The sequence below is a fragment of the Barbus barbus genome (assembly GCF_936440315.1).
Source record: "Barbus barbus genome assembly, chromosome: 12".
Lineage (NCBI taxonomy): Eukaryota > Metazoa > Chordata > Actinopteri > Cypriniformes > Cyprinidae > Barbus > Barbus barbus.
In genome coordinates this window covers 18,853,094-18,873,896 of record NC_136740.1, presented here as the reverse complement: position 1 = coordinate 18,873,896, position 20,803 = coordinate 18,853,094, and the positions used below count along the sequence as shown (strand labels likewise).

At 37.5% G+C, this 20,803-nt stretch overlaps 1 protein-coding gene across 1 annotated transcript in view; it reads right to left on the bottom strand.

The window, feature by feature from the left end:
* Positions 1-20,803, bottom strand: part of LOC306878102 (ubiquitin carboxyl-terminal hydrolase MINDY-3-like) — a 50,689-nt gene that overhangs the window by 8,260 nt on the left and 21,626 nt on the right. The window contains exons 11-13 of the mRNA XM_079430225.1: positions 8,455-8,527; positions 3,788-3,860; positions 2,346-2,433 (exon numbers count right to left, since the gene is read on the bottom strand). Of these exons, the coding sequence (XP_079286351.1) occupies positions 2,346-2,433; positions 3,788-3,860; positions 8,455-8,527 (234 nt within the window). The remainder of the gene's footprint in view (positions 1-2,345; positions 2,434-3,787; positions 3,861-8,454; positions 8,528-20,803) is intronic.

The following is a 20,803-nucleotide window of genomic DNA, read 5'->3' as shown; positions in this document are numbered from 1 at the left end:
TAATGAACAAAAAATGCTCCAAACATTTTTCTAAATTAACTTTTTTTTAAAATGAAACTAAATATAATCACTTTTCCATTCCAAAACTGAACTATTTTAATAGCTGAAACAGTAGCCTACAAGCTGTTTTGGGAGAAGGGGAAAAAAAGGCGGTCTCCAGACAGACTCGGGCCGAGAATTCTGATAAGCTGTCGGACAAGGGCCGGGCTAGGGCCTATAGCCTATTTGAGGCCCGTGCAGGGCTCTAGTCCACTTCATCCAACGCTGCTTTGTTTTCTGTTGTTTTCATCTGTGAGCATGCTCTTTACCATTTTGTTGAGTTTAAAACGGGACACATTTGTTCTGCTCTCACTGATCATTTGGTCCTCCCAATAAACAAAACAAAAAACTGTGCGTACCCTCGGAAGAAATCCTGCAGGCGCCCCTGCACACATCCATCCTATAATGATAAAAATCCACCCAGTGTTTTTTTTTTTTTTCTTAAATCCCTATTTTAAAATCCCCTCTCTCAAATCAGGCTGTTCTGAGAGCCCTGTCAGAATGACGTAGTTCTGTACAGGCCCCCCCCCACGATAGTAGACTGACAAGAAAATCTTACCTTAGCCCCGCCCTAAGTGAGCTGAGAGCTGTCCACCATTGTGTCAACTCCGGTGCAGGGGAAGACAAGATGTCTCCGGTTAAGCGATTGAAGTGTTTAGTTGTTGGATGTAATAATGAATATAGCAGTCATCATTTACTCCTGACATCTGAGCCGCTGAAGGCAGAGGATTAATGTTACTTTCGCTTTGAAGTGTTGCGCCGATCCCCGATCTACATAAATGAGTCTATGTTCGTCCGAATCTTTCGTGATCCAGGTTTATCTACAGAAGAAGTGAGTATTACGGGTTTATGAATCTTTGCAAATCGCCTTTCCTAATGTGCTAGTAAGCCAGTTTCGTGGCTGAAGTTTAGTATGCTCCATAGATATATATACCTAGATGCATCATTATGGACTGTTTCTATGGGCTGCGATACGCAAGCCATCCGCCATTTTTGTAATGGTCTGTGAATCTTTGAGCGCATTGACTGTGTGCAACAGCAAGTTATACGCTTGTATATCTTTGAATATTCATTATTATGGTGAATGCGAGATGCTGTCAATGTATTTGGAGTGGTCGAATAGGGGATCTACATAACACATCTATGGTCTGCTCGTCACTCCACAGAAGAGAAGGGCGGAGTCAGCAGAGCTCACTAGGATTTAAAGAAACATGGACTAGATCAGCGTGCTGAAAACAGAGCTGATTTTGATTTTTTTCACTACCATTGAGAATTTTTAACCAAAGTATAGCCCCTTTCACACTGCACGAAAATTGCCGGTGCCTTCTGTATGAACGCAACCACGTCCCGGGTTGGGGACCTAGTAACATTGCCGGGTTCAGTCCCGGCACGAGCGCTGTGTGAACAATGCCGGATCAATGCCGTAAAGGCTGATGACGCGCGTTATCATGCGACTTTTACCGGGTGTTTTGAAGGCAGATCAAAGTTCACACAACGAAAAATGTGTAAACTGGAATGAAGCAGCGATCGGAGCTCCACACTATCCGCGCTGAAGCTGAAATCGTTCGCCAGTTTATTTTTTTTGTTCACCAGTTTAGTGAAATGGTGCGCGGCGCATTATACACGTCACATGAAATGTCACATGTCTTTACGGGATCTTTACGGGTTGTGTGTGAACGCACGCACAGATTCCAGAAAATCACTGGCAGCGTGAATGAACCAAAATCTAACGATCCGGGAACAATTGCCGGAACATATTACCCGTGTATTTTCCGGAATCGCTGTGTGAAAGGGGCTTAAGTTACAGACTTTTCATTAAAACCCTAAAGAATCATATCAGCTTGTGTAAAATGGGCATCCGATGACTCCTTTAACATTTAATAGACTGAAACTGCCTTCTGCCTAATTTATTATCAACAATTACAGAAACATGCTCGATCTCATAACCCTTTGATGGTTAATGCTAACAATCATCACATAAACCAATTATAATTATCAAGAAAAGCAGGAAGTGGAGAAAAAGACAAAGATTATTTGTTTTAAATATTAAAAAAATAATTTTAATATAATTCATAATTTACATTTCTCTTGCAATCTTTTTTTTTTCATTTAGAGACATTTATTCTGGGATTACAGTCACCAACAAGGATACATACAATGGCAGCTTTTTTTCCACATATACAGAGACAGAGGGAGACACTTTTTGATTGTATCAAAGCCTAGTGAGCGGTCCACTCACACAGCATTTTAATCTTGGTAAACATGTTTAATCAACTTGAAAGAGAGATACATGATATATGTATTACCTGGTCAGGGAAGAACTCCTGCAGAAACAGGCCTAACAGAATAATACCCAACCCCTCTGGATCCAGCTTACTCTTCATCAGATTCACACTGAGAGAGAAAGAGAGAGAGAGAGAGAGAGAGAGAGAGAGAGAGAGAGAGAGAGAGAGAGAGAGAGAGAGAGAACGATGGGGGACCATGAAAGGTGTAGCTTGTTGTGTGTGCGCATGTTGCATGTTTTCTGCATGTATTGCTCATTGGCATCCTTCAGCAGTGAAGTGTGTTGTCTAAGGCAGTCGTCAAAACGAGCTATAATCATGAATTATGATCAGATACTAAACATAACAGTGAGTAATGCTTGGAATCTGACTAATATTGTTTTAAAAACAACCTCAGTGATGTTAAAACGGGGCAGACTTTTCCTTTTAAAGTCATACAGCGAGACTGATAACATTACTAACTCTCTCCCACACAAACTCAGTAATCAGAGGATGATAAATGCGTTATGTGATCACAGGTCACTTTAACATACACATAAAAAATGCCAATTGCCAAAACGCTGATTATGTTGTATGTAGTTTCAGAAGAGGCCAAAGGAGGGTTCAGACTTCATTGACACTTGACTAAACTGCTTTTGACAGAAAAGGGTGCAGTGTAAAAACAAATACATGACCTAAACTTTATTCTGTCAAATTAACTTTCATATAACAAACCCTTTAAAAGGCTGACGTTGTCTTTCAAGCTGTCAAAGGTTGATGTAAGAAAGCAGGTGGTTTAAAATTGCTCAGATTTCAGTGGGAAACGGTTTAAGAGGAGAAGGTTTCAAAGGGACTATGGTGAGTGGCTTTAAACAGGATTTACATGGAAGGTTGGGACTTTACTTGCAATTCCTCTTCTTTGCTCTACAAGAGTAATGAGTCTGTTTGAATGGCATGTGAACCCAAATTGTTCAAACAGAGGGCGCATAGCTGCACAAACCTATTCTGTGTTAGAAATAAAGAGATATAATGTTTGCTGTACATGAATAAAAATAATAGAGTATATTGTAAATATTATACACAATAGCATTAAAGAGTTTGGGGTTGGTAAGATTTTTTTTTATGTTTTTGAAACCTGTTTCTTACGCTTATTACTGTCAATGAAAACTGTTGTGCTGCTAAATATCTTTGCAGAAAATAGATGCTTTTTTCAGGATTCTTTGAGGAATAGAAAGTTAATTTTTTTTTTAGCATTTATTAGAAACCAAAATCTTTTAGAAACATATTTACTGTCACTTCTGACAATTTAATGCATCCTTACAGATAGGTATTACTTTCAGACTAAAAAAATGAAAAAAAGAAAACTTTTGAACTTATGAAATGTTTATGTACAGTAAATATTTATTAAGGAATAATAATAAAAATACTAACTGTACTATCAAAATAATATTAACATTAAAACATTACTGTAACACACACAAACTTACTAGTCTGGCTCGGAGACGAGATCCAACGCTTTCATAACATCTTCAAGCAGTGTGTCTGGAATGAACCCATTATCTGAAGATGAGGAGAAAAGAAGAGAGGCAGATGGTTAGAGCTTCTGAGAATCGTGATCAGCACCCACACCACTGCTGTCTTATGCCCAATATAAAACACGAGTTTCATCACACTAATTGAAGCCATTGTGCCGACCACGCACACATATGCGCACAAACACGCTAAGACAATGGCTGATAAATGGATGGTCTGGACTCCAAGTGTCAGACAGGATGTTTGCAGAGCAGCTGGTATGCTAACTCCTTTCCGTTCGCTATAAAATGAACTCTCTGCTTAAACTTTCCTGCAGTGACTGGATTAAGAACAATAAATATCTGTACCACAGCATGAAACCAGATACACTCGGGCGTTTTGAATAATGCATAAGAAACTTTGACTAAAATAGCTTCTATAATACTGACATAAATAGGTATACACAAAATATTACTTCTGCAATGTGATACATTTCTGAGTGAAACTATATTCAGTGAAAAATAATGTGGGGTGGCACCATCCATCAGGGTTTAATTGGATCATTATTGTCAGCTTAATTTATTGCCTAATATATATTTTTTTCATAACTGCACAACCTTGGTGGATGAATTTATGTATGAAAAAATTTATCTTTAAAATAATGCGCTAATTAATATTAACACAAGGGCATTTATTTGGAAAGTAAACGGTAAATTTTGATTTCATGTCGTTTTAGTATTTTATCTACATAACCAGACTGTAAGTTTTTCTTTCTCCTTTGGACAAATGAAATGTATGTGAAAGATCTAATTTAATGCCTAAACTGTCTGTGTTTGGAGTCGATATAAATGCATTCGAAGTGCTGGTAACTGAAATTGAACTAAAATACACAGACTCTCAGGCACGCGCACGCACACACACACACACACACACACACACACAGAGGGAGTATTGTTTTTATTAACGCGAGGAACAGGAATGTTGTTTACGACGTTAAAAGGCAAAAAGATGCCAAGCAAGAACATCTAATCTTGTTCTCGATGACAATTTGAGTGTGTGCTATAAATTAGACACTTTAAATCAAAACTTTGGAAGATCACTTACGTTCTCACTGACACATTTAGTGATATATACACACACAAACCTCTTCCTGACAGATATGAGAGCTCCAGGTTCTTATTTCTTGCATTAAACGCCCTCTCTACCTATTATCTATATTATCATCAGGAGTCTTAGATTTAAATCAAAAGCAATAAATATTAGAGGAAAAAGTAGGGAAGGAAAATATAACCATGCAACAGACACTGAAAAAAAAAAAAAAAAAAAACCAAACAGGATATACAGGAAAAGATATGCAGTGCAGTATATGACTAAATGAGCATCAGTGGTCTGTTCATAAAGCTACATTGCTGACTATCTTAAATGATAAATCATCACGTGAGACTTTCCTCCCCACAAATCCTCAGTAGAACTGCTCACAAATAAAACACTGTTGGCTGTTAATCATATATAGGACATTCAGTTGGAAAACATTACTATAGAGAAAGTAATCAGTTTGTTACAAATATTGGAAAAAACTACAGAAATGTGGAGTCTATATAACATTCAAAAGTTTGGAGTTTTTAATTTAATACTTATATTCACTAAAATATCAACATTGGACCCCAAATTTTTGAAGGGTAGTACATAAACCAAAAAATAAAGGGTTTCTGCCTCATGATAAATTTTTTCTTTTTCTGCAGGATTTTTAAACTTAAATTTAAGACTTTAAGACCTTTTATAAGACCTGCACAAATACAATTAATACCATATGAGCGGGGTAGGGCTATGTCTAGATTACCATATTAAACTGTAAAATGATTGTCAAAAGCATAATTTGAAATTCAGATACAAGTTTAGTTTTCACAAAAACTAAAAGTTTTATGAAATGATCAACTTTACATTTCAGCCTTTAAACCATTTTTAAGAAAATGGATAAGTCAAAAGTATTAATTATATTGATTTTTAGCAATTATCATCAATAAATCATATAAATTAAATAACATGAATTAGGGGTGTGCGAAATTGGCCAAAAAAATGTTTTCTGAGATTTTATCGATAACAATAATTAGAAAATATTTTGCTGAGTGTGTTATTGTGCTGGTATCTTAAAGATTAATCGTGGACAGCTGACTCCTGAATTTTTTTGATATTCTTCATATTCTGTGTGGTCCGTTCACAGCAGTGATAGAAATTTATTTTTTACAACAAGTTTTATGGGCATTTTTACCTTTAAACCATTTTTATGTGTGCACCATTAAAAGTGTGCACCATCTTTTTGAGTCAAATTCTTTCATTTGGGCTATTACCAAGCAGATGAAATCAGTATCAACAAAATTTATCTTTACAATGCATCTGAAGTGGCATTTAGCATTTACACACCGTTTAATGCAGCTCAGAGGGACATACCTACAGTTACAAATGCATAAATTATGTTTTGATATTTGAAACATAAAACGTTGAAAACTGATGTTTGAAATTATTTTAAAAAATGAAGATACTTTAAATGTGAAATTAAAACGGCCAATAGGTGGCAGTAAGGCCGTGTTAATAAGAGAGTCATAACGACTGAACCTAATCATTTAAACGATTGATTCATTCAGGAACGAAACACAGTCATGTTGCTCAGAGACACAAAACAGTGCTGTGACTGTGTTTGGAATTATTTTTGTTGTAAAAATAGAGCAAAAGCAGGAAATATGGTGTCTAAAACGTAAGTCTCTTAATATTAACTTCTTGTTTATAGAACTGTTGCATAATATCAATATCACATTTGTAATCATGCTGACTTTTGGAGAAAAGATGGCACTCTTACCGTGATTATTAACTATATGAAATGATATACCGTAAATATAAAGCTATACATTTTCTGCCCCCATATCTTAAATTATGTGATCATTCTAAATATATTTTAATAGACTGAATCGTGCAGTGAAACTCGTACGCGCACTAGTTTAATCTCTGTTAACTGATTCATTCTCTGCCAGCAGGTGTCGCGTTTGGCTGAAATATAACTGTTTTCCCGGTAAAGACGGTACACAAAGCAGCGCAGCACCGGACTTTGAACGTGCAGCGCTCATGTTTATTAAATGAAATCATAGCCTTTTGAAGTTTAATCGTCACATTCAGCCATATCGCTATTCTTGTCTTTCCGTCTCCAAATTTAAGACCTCTTGAAATCATAATTAAGACTTTCTTGTACAATTTAAGATTTTTTAAGACCCCGCAGACACCCTGTGTAACCTTTCATTGAATTGAAAACGGGGTAAAATCTCATTATGAAATAAATGTTTTTCTCAAATACACGTTGGACACAATTATTGATACCCCTAGAAATTCTTATGAGTAAAATATCTTGGACGTATATACCCATTCATATTTACAGTTTTTAGCACTCCAGGGTTAACATGAAATTATCCAGCCATGGCTTCCTGTTTCACATAAATAAATAGTAGGGAAAACAAAGTCCAAATTAACGTAATCATCCATCACAATGAGAAAAACCAAAGAATATATTTCTGATGTGCAGCAAAAGATAATTGAGCTTCACAAATTAGTGAAGTGGCTTTAAGAAAAGAGCAAGAGCAGTGAAAATTCCCATTTTCACCATCAGGGCAATAATTAGCTGGGAATCTAAAGGGTCTGGAGTGATTCTGGATGAAAAAAATGGTCTCTGATCTCTTCTAAGGTGTTTTACAACCTCATCAGGCATTATAGGAGAAAATTTAGAGCTGTTAAACTGGCAAATGGAGGTTTCAAAAAGTATTGAATAAAAGGGTACCGTTAATTGTGGCCAATGTGTATTAGAGAAAAACGTTTATTTCATAATGATATTTCCCCCCCATTTTAAATTGTAATTCTCCAATGAAAGCTTAGATTTTTGTGAATTTTTTAAATAAAAGATCAAATGGATTAACAATGCAGAATAATTTTCACAGCCTTCTTTGATCATATTTACCAAGGGTACGAACAATTCAACACACGACCACGTGTGTACTTTGTGAATTGTGGTTAATATATCAGGATCTCTGTCAAAGATCCTGCACTTCATATGTTCAGGTTTGGCTTGTCAGCTGAAGAATGTTTAAACAGTGGCAGTGAAATTGTATGTTGGTGGATGTGAGGGAGTGTGTGAGTGTGTAGTCTGGTCTTTAGGACTGCTATCTGGCTGTGTAAAGATATACTGTGGGAGAGTCATCAAAACGAATGGAGGGCTTAACCTTAGACCTAAAAATGTAGCCACCGAACTACATAACTGATCCACACATATACACAGACACACACACACACACACACACACTTGTAGAATTTCACGTAGAAGAAAGTTACCGTTCTAATACCCCACTGAAATAACGCCTTCATATCGGATCAAATGTAGTGTTTTCTTTCTCATTTCCTCGCTCCTCAGTTACAGTAAAGTATAAACAAACACAGTAAGGATAGGATCTTTGCACTGCCTGATAAGCAGCTCTGGATTTCTTCCTCTCAGTGAAGGACAAGTTGACTCAGCTGCTGGGGTTGAGCTGACATTGAGTTTCTTCAGTCTCTTTTTCAGGTTCACAAACATGTGAAATCATGAAATTCCTCCTTTTTTAAATCTTACCTTCCGGGTCAAAGGTCTGGAAGACTCTTCTAGCCTGCTCTGAAGGAGACTCGGGGGCCACCAAAGCCATCTCCTAGAAAGAGAAGGAAATATGAAATAGAAATAGAAGTTACGGCATGGGCCAGACCATTTTTGAGATGCCAAAATATTTATATTTCAAGTTTAGAGATATAGAGATAAGTCATTCATGCGTTAATTTGTTTTTTTCTGAGGACGAGGGAGAGCTGACCATTCACACAATCTCTTTGAGTACTGAGAAGGCACTAACCGATGATGGAATTTGCTTTAAGAGCCCTTGCTGAAATATATGATAAAAAACAGAAAATGTTTATATGAACTGTACTTGTGTCAATTTGTTTGTGTGTGTTTGCAAAAGGACTGAGTGTGTGAGATTAGGTTTGGGTGTGTGTACGTATGTGTGCATAACGGATCAAGAGAAATTCATAAATGTCAAAACTGCCCTTCCATCAAGCAATCTCAGAGATCTTTTAATGAAAACAATCTCTCTCTCTCTCACACGTGCAAAACTCACAAACAGGCTGCGAACTTTGCTGATTAATAGAAAACAAACCAAGATCCACGTGTGTTTGTTCATGTTTGAGTTACAGCGGGATCACTGCCCCATCAATGTGTTGCCGGAGGGACTTGAGACAACAAAACACATCTGTATGTGTGTAAAAACGACTCAAGCTGGAAAATATGCAGAGTCAGCATGCACAGATGAATCACGTACAGCTAAAAACAGTTCAGCGTTTTCCAATATTCAATAAAAGGTGTACAAGACAAAAGAAATGGGCAACATGACTCCAAAGCATCAACAAAATTCAATATTTCAATCAACATTTTGTTAACCATTAAAGTGATCAGTGAGTTTCAAATCTGTCCCATTTCAGTTAAGATGTTGCTTAGGATGTTTTCTGGAACAGACTTTGAGTGATCCAAACTTCAGACCTGCCCCCTTTTTTGAACCCATTCACTTTAAAATCTCATTCTCACCATCTGTTTCACTCACACAAGCTCTGATTCACATTATTAGAAAGGAAGGCAGTGGATTAAGGGGTTAACTAGTTCTCATGGTGACTGATGGCAAGAACAAGGTTGTTATAACTCTACATGGGAATTAATCAATACTCTTCAAATGAGAAGCATAATGAGAGCTAGATGAGTGTTTGAAAGAGCTCTATTCTGTTTAAATGACACTGTTCTCAAATGATGGCCAATAAACTGCGCTCTAATATTCAATTTTTTTGAAGCAGAAGATACACAAAATAATGTGTTTAAAAAAAATACACTAAAATCTCAGAATTTGGCAAATTTTGTAGTGTAAAGTAGGGCTGCAGAATTAATCAAATTTAAATGGTGATATACATTACCGTCACAAAAGACTGCTGTTTAAATATGAAACCTAAATGTTCTGTGTGTTTTCATAGGGTTTAAACTTCAGTATGTAACTCGGCCCAACAATTCGGTGCAAAGTACATGAAAGATTCCTCATTTCATATGGCTTGTTGAGAGATGAGCTATTCTTGAAATAATCAGAAATAAAATCTTTGTTTATTGGACCCAGGATACCTTGGCACACCCTGGCAACCACCACTCACGTTTTCTTCAGAAAATCTAAAAGTCCAGTCAAATATGAAGTGTTTTACTGCAATCGAAAAGAACAAACATTAGCAATGAACATACAAACACGGTCATGGAAGAGTGAACATAAACACAGGCTGTGTACTTTGACAGCATGGTTTCAGTGTAACACTCACAAATATCTCCTCTTATTTCAAAGATTAAATATACAGCTCACAGTCACACCAAGAAAGAGGGACAGAGCAACAGAGGAGATACAATGAGAAAGAAAAAAAAAAAAAGAGATACAAAGGAATGAGAAAGTAGATGACAAAGAGAAGTTGCAGCTGCATACTGTTTGTCTTAATACAACAATCTGTGCTAGAACTCCACACAGTCAAACCGGACATCTTTCCACAGTCAAAAGCAGGTAGTCAAAACCAAATTAAACTTTCAGAGCTCTTGCCTGAGGCCATGTGGAGTTATAAACCCTCATTCCTGAAGTAATGAAAAAGATTTGCTAGTTTTAACGTATAGCAGTAGCTCAAAGCTCAGCAGTGGTGAGACTGAGAGAAAAATGGACGAGTGCTTAATTATACAAGTGAGAAGTTTCAATAGGTAAGACATCTGCTTCATAAACATGGGCCAAACAATCTGACAGACTTTATAGTATTGCATCATTTTAAAACCCATTTGATTTTCTTCTGTGAAACACAAAGGACAAGGAAAAAAAAAAAAATATTTAGTACCCCAAATCAACTTGGTGTTTATTGATTTTATTTTATTTATTTATCTGCAGCTCTGAAGTCAATGTATGTTTTCATTGTAGAGTAGCAGAACTGTGCATCAATAAAAAAAAGTGTTACAATTAGGTCCATAGTGGACAAAAATGTCCATGTCAAAAAAACGGTCATAAAAATTGGAAGCTTGGGAGCAGAGACTTAAGTGTTTAAAAGTTTAAAATGTGAAACCAAAAAAACACAAGTTATACAGGTTTAAGTTTATGAAAATGATTTATGAACAATATTTTATATTTTATTTTATGAATATTTTCTATATGAAACATGTTGAACTCTAAACCTGCTAGAAAAATCAAAGCCATAAATCTAAACAAGTTGTGTTCCAAATTTGAGGTTGATATCTCAAAAAATTAGCTTTCAGTAAAATTTTGTTTGGGCGCAGTACCAAATTTGTGATTTACAGTAGAGTTTTTCTTTCTCAAATATTACAAGCACACACACTTTTATGACACATACAAACCACACTCTGACATTTATACCAACACACCTACACAATTATAGCTGCATTATTTATCCAATTGGCTCTATAATACGCAGAAGCAGAAAACAGGAATAAAGCAAGTATTTGCTTTATAGAACAAACCTGAAAAAATGGCAATCTGGTAATTTTTTTTAATTTGAAGCCTTGCCAACAGAATGAAAGCCTATTAACAAAAATTACATAATTTTACAGTTAAACGGCACTGAGAAAAAATAGCAGTTTTAATGGGTTTCAATTGGGACATTTTTGTCCAAAAGGTTCTGAGTGTAACCATTTTGTGTACCTAGTGTAAAATAGATTTATTAAAGGAAATGAGGGTGGAATATTAAAATTCCAATAAAAATACACATCTGAGCCTAAATTTATGCAGTTAGCATTAACAGGCAAAATTATCAAAAAACAAAAACAAAACTAAAATGGACAAAAATGTCCATAAGGGTGCACAAGGAGATACCCCCTCACATTGTAAAGCGTTTTGAGTGTCTAGAAAAGCGCTACATAAATGCAACGAATTATTAAAGATGTCTATTACATTAAATTTAATCAAAAGCAACAGTAAAGACTTTTTTCAGAGTAATGCATTCTTGCTGCAAATTAATATTGTAAATTATACAGGGAACCTTTTACCTTCATATACTGTACATTACAAATAAAGAAAATATAAAAATAAAAACGAACAATCATCTATGCAGTTCAATTCTATTTGCTAAAATTAATTGACAACCAACCAAACATTGCTTTGTGAATATCAACTGAAGTAAACAGCATTTCTTGTTTACAACTGTTCTTATACATATTTAAATGTATTTTTTTTAATCATTAAAACTAATAATAACTTGAGGCTGATTCAATAACTGCTCACTTTATGCACATTTCATTGTATGCAACAGCTCAGAAGCACTGTTCTTCAAAAATTATTAATTTTTTTTTCATGTTTCACTGAACATAGAAATTCAGACCGGTTTGACATGAGGTTGAACAAACTGCCTTTTCATTGCATAGTGAAGATATAGACAAAGGCCAGTCATTGTGGAGAATGTCAATGAAGCACAATGTTTTGTTGGTTAGAAATCACAACATGCTTGCAAACATCATCCTTTTTTGTAAGTGTGCACTGACATCAAGTATATCAGTCATGACATGTTTGTGCACATAAACCCTCCACATTACCTTCCTCACACACAAACATGCACTGTGGCTCCATGCTAATAGCAAATGAGTGCATGTCTTGTTATAAAGTCTGTCCCCTGGTGACAAAAACAACATGCTGTTCCGCTGAGGTTAACACTGTGGCTTCACAACAACACAACCAGTCCTGTAATCAACCCTGCTGAGTCAGCGTTTCTCTGTTGCTCTCACACACACTCACTCTAATAGAGGGGAATTTCAGAGCAGTGTGTCGGGTAAAGACTTCAGCTCGAGGCGGGATGGTTCTGAACGATGAGTGATATGACCGAGACGGACCCTTGGAGCCACACTGAAGTCAGATTCTCCACACAGACCTGATATCCTGGATGGTTTTGGGTTTCAGGGACAAAAACAAAGTAAAGCCTCATTTATTGACCAAAAAAAGCAACATCAGGGCTCTAGACTCATTCTTCCCACTGGTCGCTCTTTTGTGACTAACATTGTCAGTTGGTCGCAGAAGCACATAATTGCTTTATTTTTTTTAGCTAGGTAACGAGTGTATTTGTGATTTAAATTTTGTGAACAGGAATTCTTCTTTTGCTGTGTTATAAGCCGAGCTTCGTGTGCTTTCACTTTCAAATTCGCGATCTTGGTGTCACGTTTTACAAGAAAAGTTAATTGTCTGTTTTGCTTATCTGTACACCTTTCACTTTTTGAGACAAAAAAAAAAAGAGAGGGATTCATTGTATTCTTAATTATAAAGCGCAACAATAATAAAACAAAGCTATAATGACAAACTAGCTTACATAACCTTTATTAACAAAAACGAATAAGACTAGGCATGGCATACACCACATGCTGTATTATATACCGACTAATAAATTACAGAATGTTAGCAAACACTGAGAAATTAAATAATTTTTTTTTTTTTTAAAGAAAGCCTCCATAGCGTATCGTGAGGTAAAAAGCTTTTTTAAACTAAAACAAAAAGAAAAGTAAAACTAAACTTGCTGTCAGTGACAGGACTTGCATGTTTTTTTCCCCCCCCCACAAGAATACCAACATGTTCATCTTCTCTGGTTTAAGAAGCGATCTTTTATTTTACTTTAGTGTGGAAACCAAATCCTTTGTCAGCCATTGTTTCCTCAATTTTCTCGTTATATTCTAGTTGACGCTGCGAGCAGCCTATAAACCAGGCTCTACACCTGAAGCGCTCGCACTGAACGCACCTCTGTCACTCTCTTCATATAGTCAGTGAAATCTGATTCCTGTTATACTGTATGTGCCGCGGCTCTTCAACGCTCCCTGTATGGAGCAGTGCAGACCATGCACTCGTGCAAATGCGACCACGTCAAATTTTAACTCGCACATTCTCAAAAAATTGTCGCAGTCTAGAGCTCTGAACATGGTCTAAAATGGCCTTAAATTACACATAGTAAAAGGGCACGGTCAAATCATACAGGTGTTTTTAGCCAAGTCCCTTGAGCATTTCTGTCAGGGCAACGGTAATATTCCCAATGCACTTCGATACGATGATATCATATATGCCTGTTTATCAACAGGCTCAGTGAGCATAATTTTTCCAACATATCTGTAAAGCAGAGATCTGTTAAGAAACCTGAATCTGGCTTTCATTAGTTTCTTGAGACCCAAATACATGCGCGCACACACTCGCGCCGTAGAAGGCAACTGTTGGAGGCCATAGATGGAGATCAGAGAGCCGGCTCACAGACAGGAGCGAGAAAAGCCAATAGATGCTGATGATTGAGCTACAAAAATATCCATGAGACTGGACACAAATGTCATGAACACAGAATTACTTTATCTTTCATTTGCAAAGAAATCATTGCCTGTAAATGCTGATAAAGTACTTTATTTTACTCCGGCTTGCTGGCTTGTATAAGTAATGTCAGAAAAAGAAAGAAAAGAGAAAGACAAAGAGAGAGACCTTATCCTCACCTCTAAGAAAGCCATATGATTAAACAAAATATCAAATCTGTAATAAGGAGAGTCATATGCAGATGACAGATGAGAAGAAAAGAGTGTGCTTGACTCCGTTTTTAGAAAGCTTAGAATAAAAACCTTAAAAGGTGATGTGAGATCGTATATTAGACTAAACATGCGTTTTTTACACTCCTGTCATCCACACAAAACCCAGGCCAGCCTGATAAATGGTAAAAATGGTAAAAATCATAAGGTGAAATCCAGACCAGAATTAAGCTTCTTATCTTGCCCTATCCCCATTTCACAACTTAACTGTAGTAGAATAAAAAAGAAGGGGTGTTCATGTGGACACTGATCATTTTGTTGTCAGTTTTAGGTGACCTGGGGTGTATTCCAGACAGCACGGTTAACTTACCATCAGATAAACCCTGAAATTCCGGTTGATAAACCCCAAACCTTACTTACTCTAGGTATGTGATTCCAAAAACGCGTCCAGGAGTAAGTTAATTCAACTCAGAGTATTTTCCTGGTTAAGACTCAAAACATTCTCAACAGTACGACGGATCACTATGGAAACGGACACTAAGAAAAAGCGAGCCATGCTGTTTCTTTCTTCTTTTGTTCAATGGTCGTTAACATGCTTTGTGCATATCGCCACCTAATTGATGGTTGTGCAATCATTTTTCTTTTTTTTCCCTCTTTTTAATCTTTAATCCTTGAGAATATGAATTATTGTTTGTTTGATGATAATTATATATTAAGTCATATCAGATATGTATTTTTATTATAGAAATACATCATATAAAATGTAATACATACATATGAAGAGTTCATTCGCAAAAACCATTTTTTTTACATTTTCAAAAATCATGTTATGTTTTTGCAAACACACACACACATATACATACATACAGTGGTGTGAAAAAGTGGCCCCCTTCCTGATTTTTTTGCATGTTTGTCACAATTTAATGTTTCGGATCAAACTAATTAAAATATAACACAAGTAAACTCAACAGGCAGTTTTTGAATGAAGTTTATTATGAAGGGAAAACAAAATCCAAACCCACATGGCCCTGTGTGAAAAAGTGCTTGCCCCCTAAACCTAATAACTGGTTGGACCACCCTTAGCAGCAACAACTGCAATCAAGCGTTTGGGATAACTTGCAATGAGTCTATTACAGCGCTGTGTAGGAATTTTGGCCCACTCATCTTAGCAGAATTGTTGTAATTCAGCCACATTGGAGGGTTTTCAAGCATGAACTGCCTTTTTAAGGTCATGCCACAGCATCTCAATAGGATTCAGGTCAGGACTTTGACTAGGCCACTCCAAAGTCTCTATTTTGTTTTTCTTCAGCCATTCAGAGGTGGATTTGCTGGTGTGTTATGGATCACTGTCCTGCTGCAGAACCCAAGTTCGCTTCAGCTTGAGGTCACGAACAGATGGCCGGACATTGTCCTTCAGGATTTTTTGGTAGAAAGCTGAATTCATGGTTCAATTTATCACAGAAAGTCTTCCAGGTCCTGAAGCAGCAAAACAGCCCCAGACCATCACACTACCACCACCAGGGGCAAGCACTTTTTCACACAGGGCCATGTGGGTTTGGATTTTGTTTTCCCTTCATAAAAAAACCCTTCATTTAAAAACTGCATGTTGTGTTTACTTGTGTTATCTTTGATTAATGTTTCAGATCAAACTAATTTAAATATTAAAGTGTGATAATTGCAATTAATGAGAAATTGAACAAAAGGAGTGTATGTATATATGTATACACATACATACACTCACCTAAAGGATTATTAGGAACACCTGTTCAATTTCTCATTAATGCAATTATCTAATCAACCAATCACATGGCAGTTGCTTCAATGCATTTAGGGGTGTGGTCCTGGTCAAGACAATCTCCTGAACTCCAAACTGAATGTCAGAATGGGAAAGAAAGGTGATTTAAGCAATTTTGAGCGTGGCATGGTTGTTGGTGCCAGACGGGCCGGTCTGAGTATTTCACAATCTGCTCAGTTACTGGGATTTTCACGCACAACCATTTCTAGGGTTTACAAAGAATGGTGTGAAAAGGGAAAAACATCCAGTATGCGGCAGTCCTGTGGGCGAAAATGCCTTGTTGATGCTAGAGGTCAGAGGAGAATGGGCCGACTGATTCAAGCTGATAGAAGAGCAACTTTGACTGAAATAACCACTCTTTACAACTGAGGTATGCAGCAAAGCATTTGTGAAGCCACAACACGCACAACTTTGAGGCGGATGGGCTACAACAGCAGAAGACCCCACCGGGTACCAGACATTCAGATGGTAGAGTCAGAATTTGGCGTAAACAGAATGAGAACATGGATCCATCATGCCTTGTTACCACTGTGCAGGCTGGTGGTGGTGGTGTAATGGTGTGAGGGATGTTTTCTTGGCACACTTTAGGCCCCTTAGTGCCAATTGGGCATCGTTTAAATGCCACGGCCTACCTGAGCATTGTTTCTGACCATGTCCATCCCTTTATGACCACCATGTACCCATCCTCTGATGGCTACTTCCAGCAGGATAATGCACCATGTCACAAAGCTCGAATAATTTCAAATTGGTTTCTTGAACATGACAATGAGTTCACTGTAGTAAAATGGCCCCCACAGTCACCAGATCTCAACCCAATAGAGCATCTTTGGGATGTGGTGGAACGGGTCCTTCGTGCCCTGGATGTGCATCCCACAAATCTCCATCAACTGCAAGATGCTATCCTATCAATATGGGCCAACATTTCTAAAGAATGCTTTCAGCACCTTGTTGAATCAATGCCACGTAGAATTAAGGCAGTTCTGAAGGTGAAAGGGGGGTCAAACACAGTATTAGTATGGTGTTCCTAATAATCCTTTAGGTGAGTGTATATATATATATATATTTATTTATTTCTTAGAGTGGACAAGCCAGTGTTTATTTTTGACTAGTGTACATTGGAGTTTATTTATTTCATTTTAGTTTACTTCAAGTAAGCTGGCTGCACTAAAGAGAGAAATGTTTTATTCTGACTAGTCTACATTGGAGGTATTTATTTCATTTTTGTTTACTCGGGTATGCTGACTGCACTAAAAATGTGAAGCCAAAGTTAATAAAGAAAAAGTTAAGTCAAGTTATTGTTATTATTGAGTTAAGTGAATCTACTGCTCCTTAGCATTGCTGGTAAGATGACATGAACCCTACCCCCACAGCAAACCAAACCAGACTGAACCGTGGCTCCAAAACCGTGAACCAAACCGAGCCACTGGTGTATCGTTACACCCCTACTGGATACTGTAAGCAGGAACACCTAATAGCAACCAACAGTAGAGACACTTATCAACCTGCTGCAATTTAAATGGTTTCAGACAAAACAATCCTACTTCTGAACTGACAATGCTTTGTAAAAGACCACCTTTTGTCACTGAAACTTTCAAACAAATGCGATTAGTCTTGCAGGAAAGATTGGTATCTCTGAGAGAGTCTGGTTCAGGTGCAGAGGTTCATGGGTTCTGAGGTAAAAACCCATTCTTGGAGGTCCTCTCAGCAGTCAAGCTCTGAACAACAAGCACAGTGTTTAACTAACATCAAAGCAGCAGCCACAATTACACAGTCACATTAGCCACATTACCAATTACAGCAACCAGACCACTGTAACTCAAACTACAGGTAGATCTGCTCCTCTGAAGTTCTCCACGACAGAGAAAATGTCACCAGCATCAGACAGCAGTGGTTTAGACACCTGATACATCAGAGCTGGCTGGGTCACTGACTAGACTATCACATCCACTCTTTACTCCCTCTGGCGTCTCGCTCTTAAAGTCGAGGTCTGTCTGTTTCTACATTTAACACTATCTCCCCATCTCCTTGTCGTTTTCTCTTTGTGTCTACGTCTTTTGTTGGTGAAGTATTCCCTATACAGGCGTCAGTATTAGTGAGAGGCTGCTGAAGAGGTCATTGTTGTGGGTTAAGAGAGGATGTGAGGCCCTGCATGTATTACGAGCCCCATGGGTATCAAGTAGTGCGTGTATGTGTTTGTCCATACAGCCACGTAGAGCCTTGACAGAGATGAAATTCAAGGCAGGGCTGATGATGGGACATGTCCGATTGTATGATTGATGAGCAATAAAAATGTGTGGTGTGCATTAGGGGTGGGTGATATACCGGTAGAAATTTGTCAACTGGTAGATATTTTGGTAATTTCTAATCGCGGTTACATGCTCACGTGACGCTGCTGTGCTATGTGGTTATGAAAAGTTATCGTTTGCACACATTAAGCATTGCAGTTTAAAAACAAGTGATTTTTAAGTCATTGAAATGTAATTAGAAGCAAAACAGAACTCATTTTGCTATATGCAAGCGCTGTCTGAGAGACTGTGTTTGAGCGCTGTCAGAGAGGCGCATGTGCACATGAAGACGGTGCTCAGAGTTATTTTTGCCACTTTTTAGCCTCGAATGGTTAAATACACTTTTGTGTCAAAATGCCCATCTTGTAAACACAGTAATTTAGGTCTCAAGTCAAAGCAAACATCGGAAAAAGAAAACATGCGTAACAGTATATTGGATCTAGGCAGCTCTTAAAGTGACAGCAGTCTAATAATCCTGCTGTCTGTCATTCATGTTAAAGCAAACGACAAAGAGAAAATTATAATTTTAATTAGTTTCTTATTTAAATCGCTGACTGTTTACTAATCTTCAATGAGTTTTTTTGTTTAAAAATTAGGATAAGTTTTGTGATATTGATGCTGGTGACAAGAATTATGAAATTTCTATGGTATCAAAAGTTCTGATATCATGAAGACCTTATTTAAAGCAAAATAACTATATTGTGATATGTATTGTTACCGTGAAATAAAATTACTCATATTGTGATACGATTTTGGTTGTATCGCCCACCCCTAGAGTAGATGGTGTGAACAGGCTTTAAGAGGTTGTGGTTTCATAAAGGTGCGGAAGTGCGGCACTACAAAGCTGAAGCGTGTATAATAGATCAGATCCCACTAAAGGAATGATTAATGATGTGTCAGACAGCACAATGCCTCTAAGAGACAACTGTCTGATGAAATTCGAAACACACAGTGTGTGATGAGACTGGAATCTATTAAGCGATATTATTTTCCTTCCTTCCTATTCTGTTCTTTTACATGTGTTAGTGTATATCCCACTGTGCCATCCTTTCATGGAAGACATAAGAACGTCATGATTGAAGTCTTTCAAGCTGACAGAAATCAGAACCCGTGTTGGTTTTGGGTCACATTCGCTGTTGCACTATCGCTGTGAGAACACGGTGGTCCTATATGTGGAAATACAAAAGATCGAGGGCTCCTCACGGTAGCAGAGCAGGGCTCAACAGAAGCACGACTGCTGCAGTGAGGTGAGCTCTTGTGGGACTCACAAAAGTAAGGCACGTGTTTGTGTTTGGGGGCATGGAGTCAGTAAATTAGCAGAGGATGACAGAACCCTGGGGTGCACCAGACGACTTTACCAGCATCGTGGCTTCTTTTTCCTCTCAAAGAGCTCTGTTCAAAAACCTAGTGAGCTGACTTGCTGACAATTACCTACACAGGCAGTTGCGTTCTAAGGCAACATCCTAGCCATTACAGAACCTTATAAGTGGCCAACTTTAAATGCTACACATTGACTTTAAACCCCTGGGGTCGAAGCCAGCACCGGTGCGGGCTGTCTCGTTTTTTCTTTATGACGCGAAACAAGCTAAAAATACTCCACGAGTTTTGATCGTACAGATAAGAGTAAGGTATCATTTGAAACTGCAAAGGGACTACTTTTATTTGTGTATAGTCATAATAACAACAAATGTGCTTTTAAAAAATAGAGAAAATAAACAGGGTGCGTTCACTGCCGGCTCTGTCTCTGTCACCTCTCTTCACAGACACGTAAATAAAAACATGAATCTCCGTGAATACTCGCCTCAAATACATGAGAAATATATGTATAGAAAGCTTGAAATGTCTACTTTTAAATGAAGTAAGTCACGTCCAAAACAAATATTCCATGTTAAAATAATCTGTATGAAACCAACGCGATGTGCAGTTTCAACTCATATCTAATGTGGTCACGCCCACGCGCCGATCGCGCCTTTCACATTCAAACATCCACGTGAGGCGCACGCGAATGTAAAAGCCCACATCACCTCCACGTAAACAAACAAGTTCATCTCGGCTACTTTCTGTTTCTGGAAGAAGATCTGCTGAGAGAAATAACCCAGAATTTCAAAAGTGAATCTCAAGTTATTTTGTGTGATAGCTAAATATGTTCTTTATAAACTACAAACAAATGTTTTTTTTTTTTTATTTTGTCCTCATATTCTTTGTAACTCTTTCCTCCGAGTCGCATACTTGACTAAATGGCTCATTATACGTAGTGAAGTGAAGTGAAGTGACATACTGCCAAGTATGGTGACCCATACTCGGAATT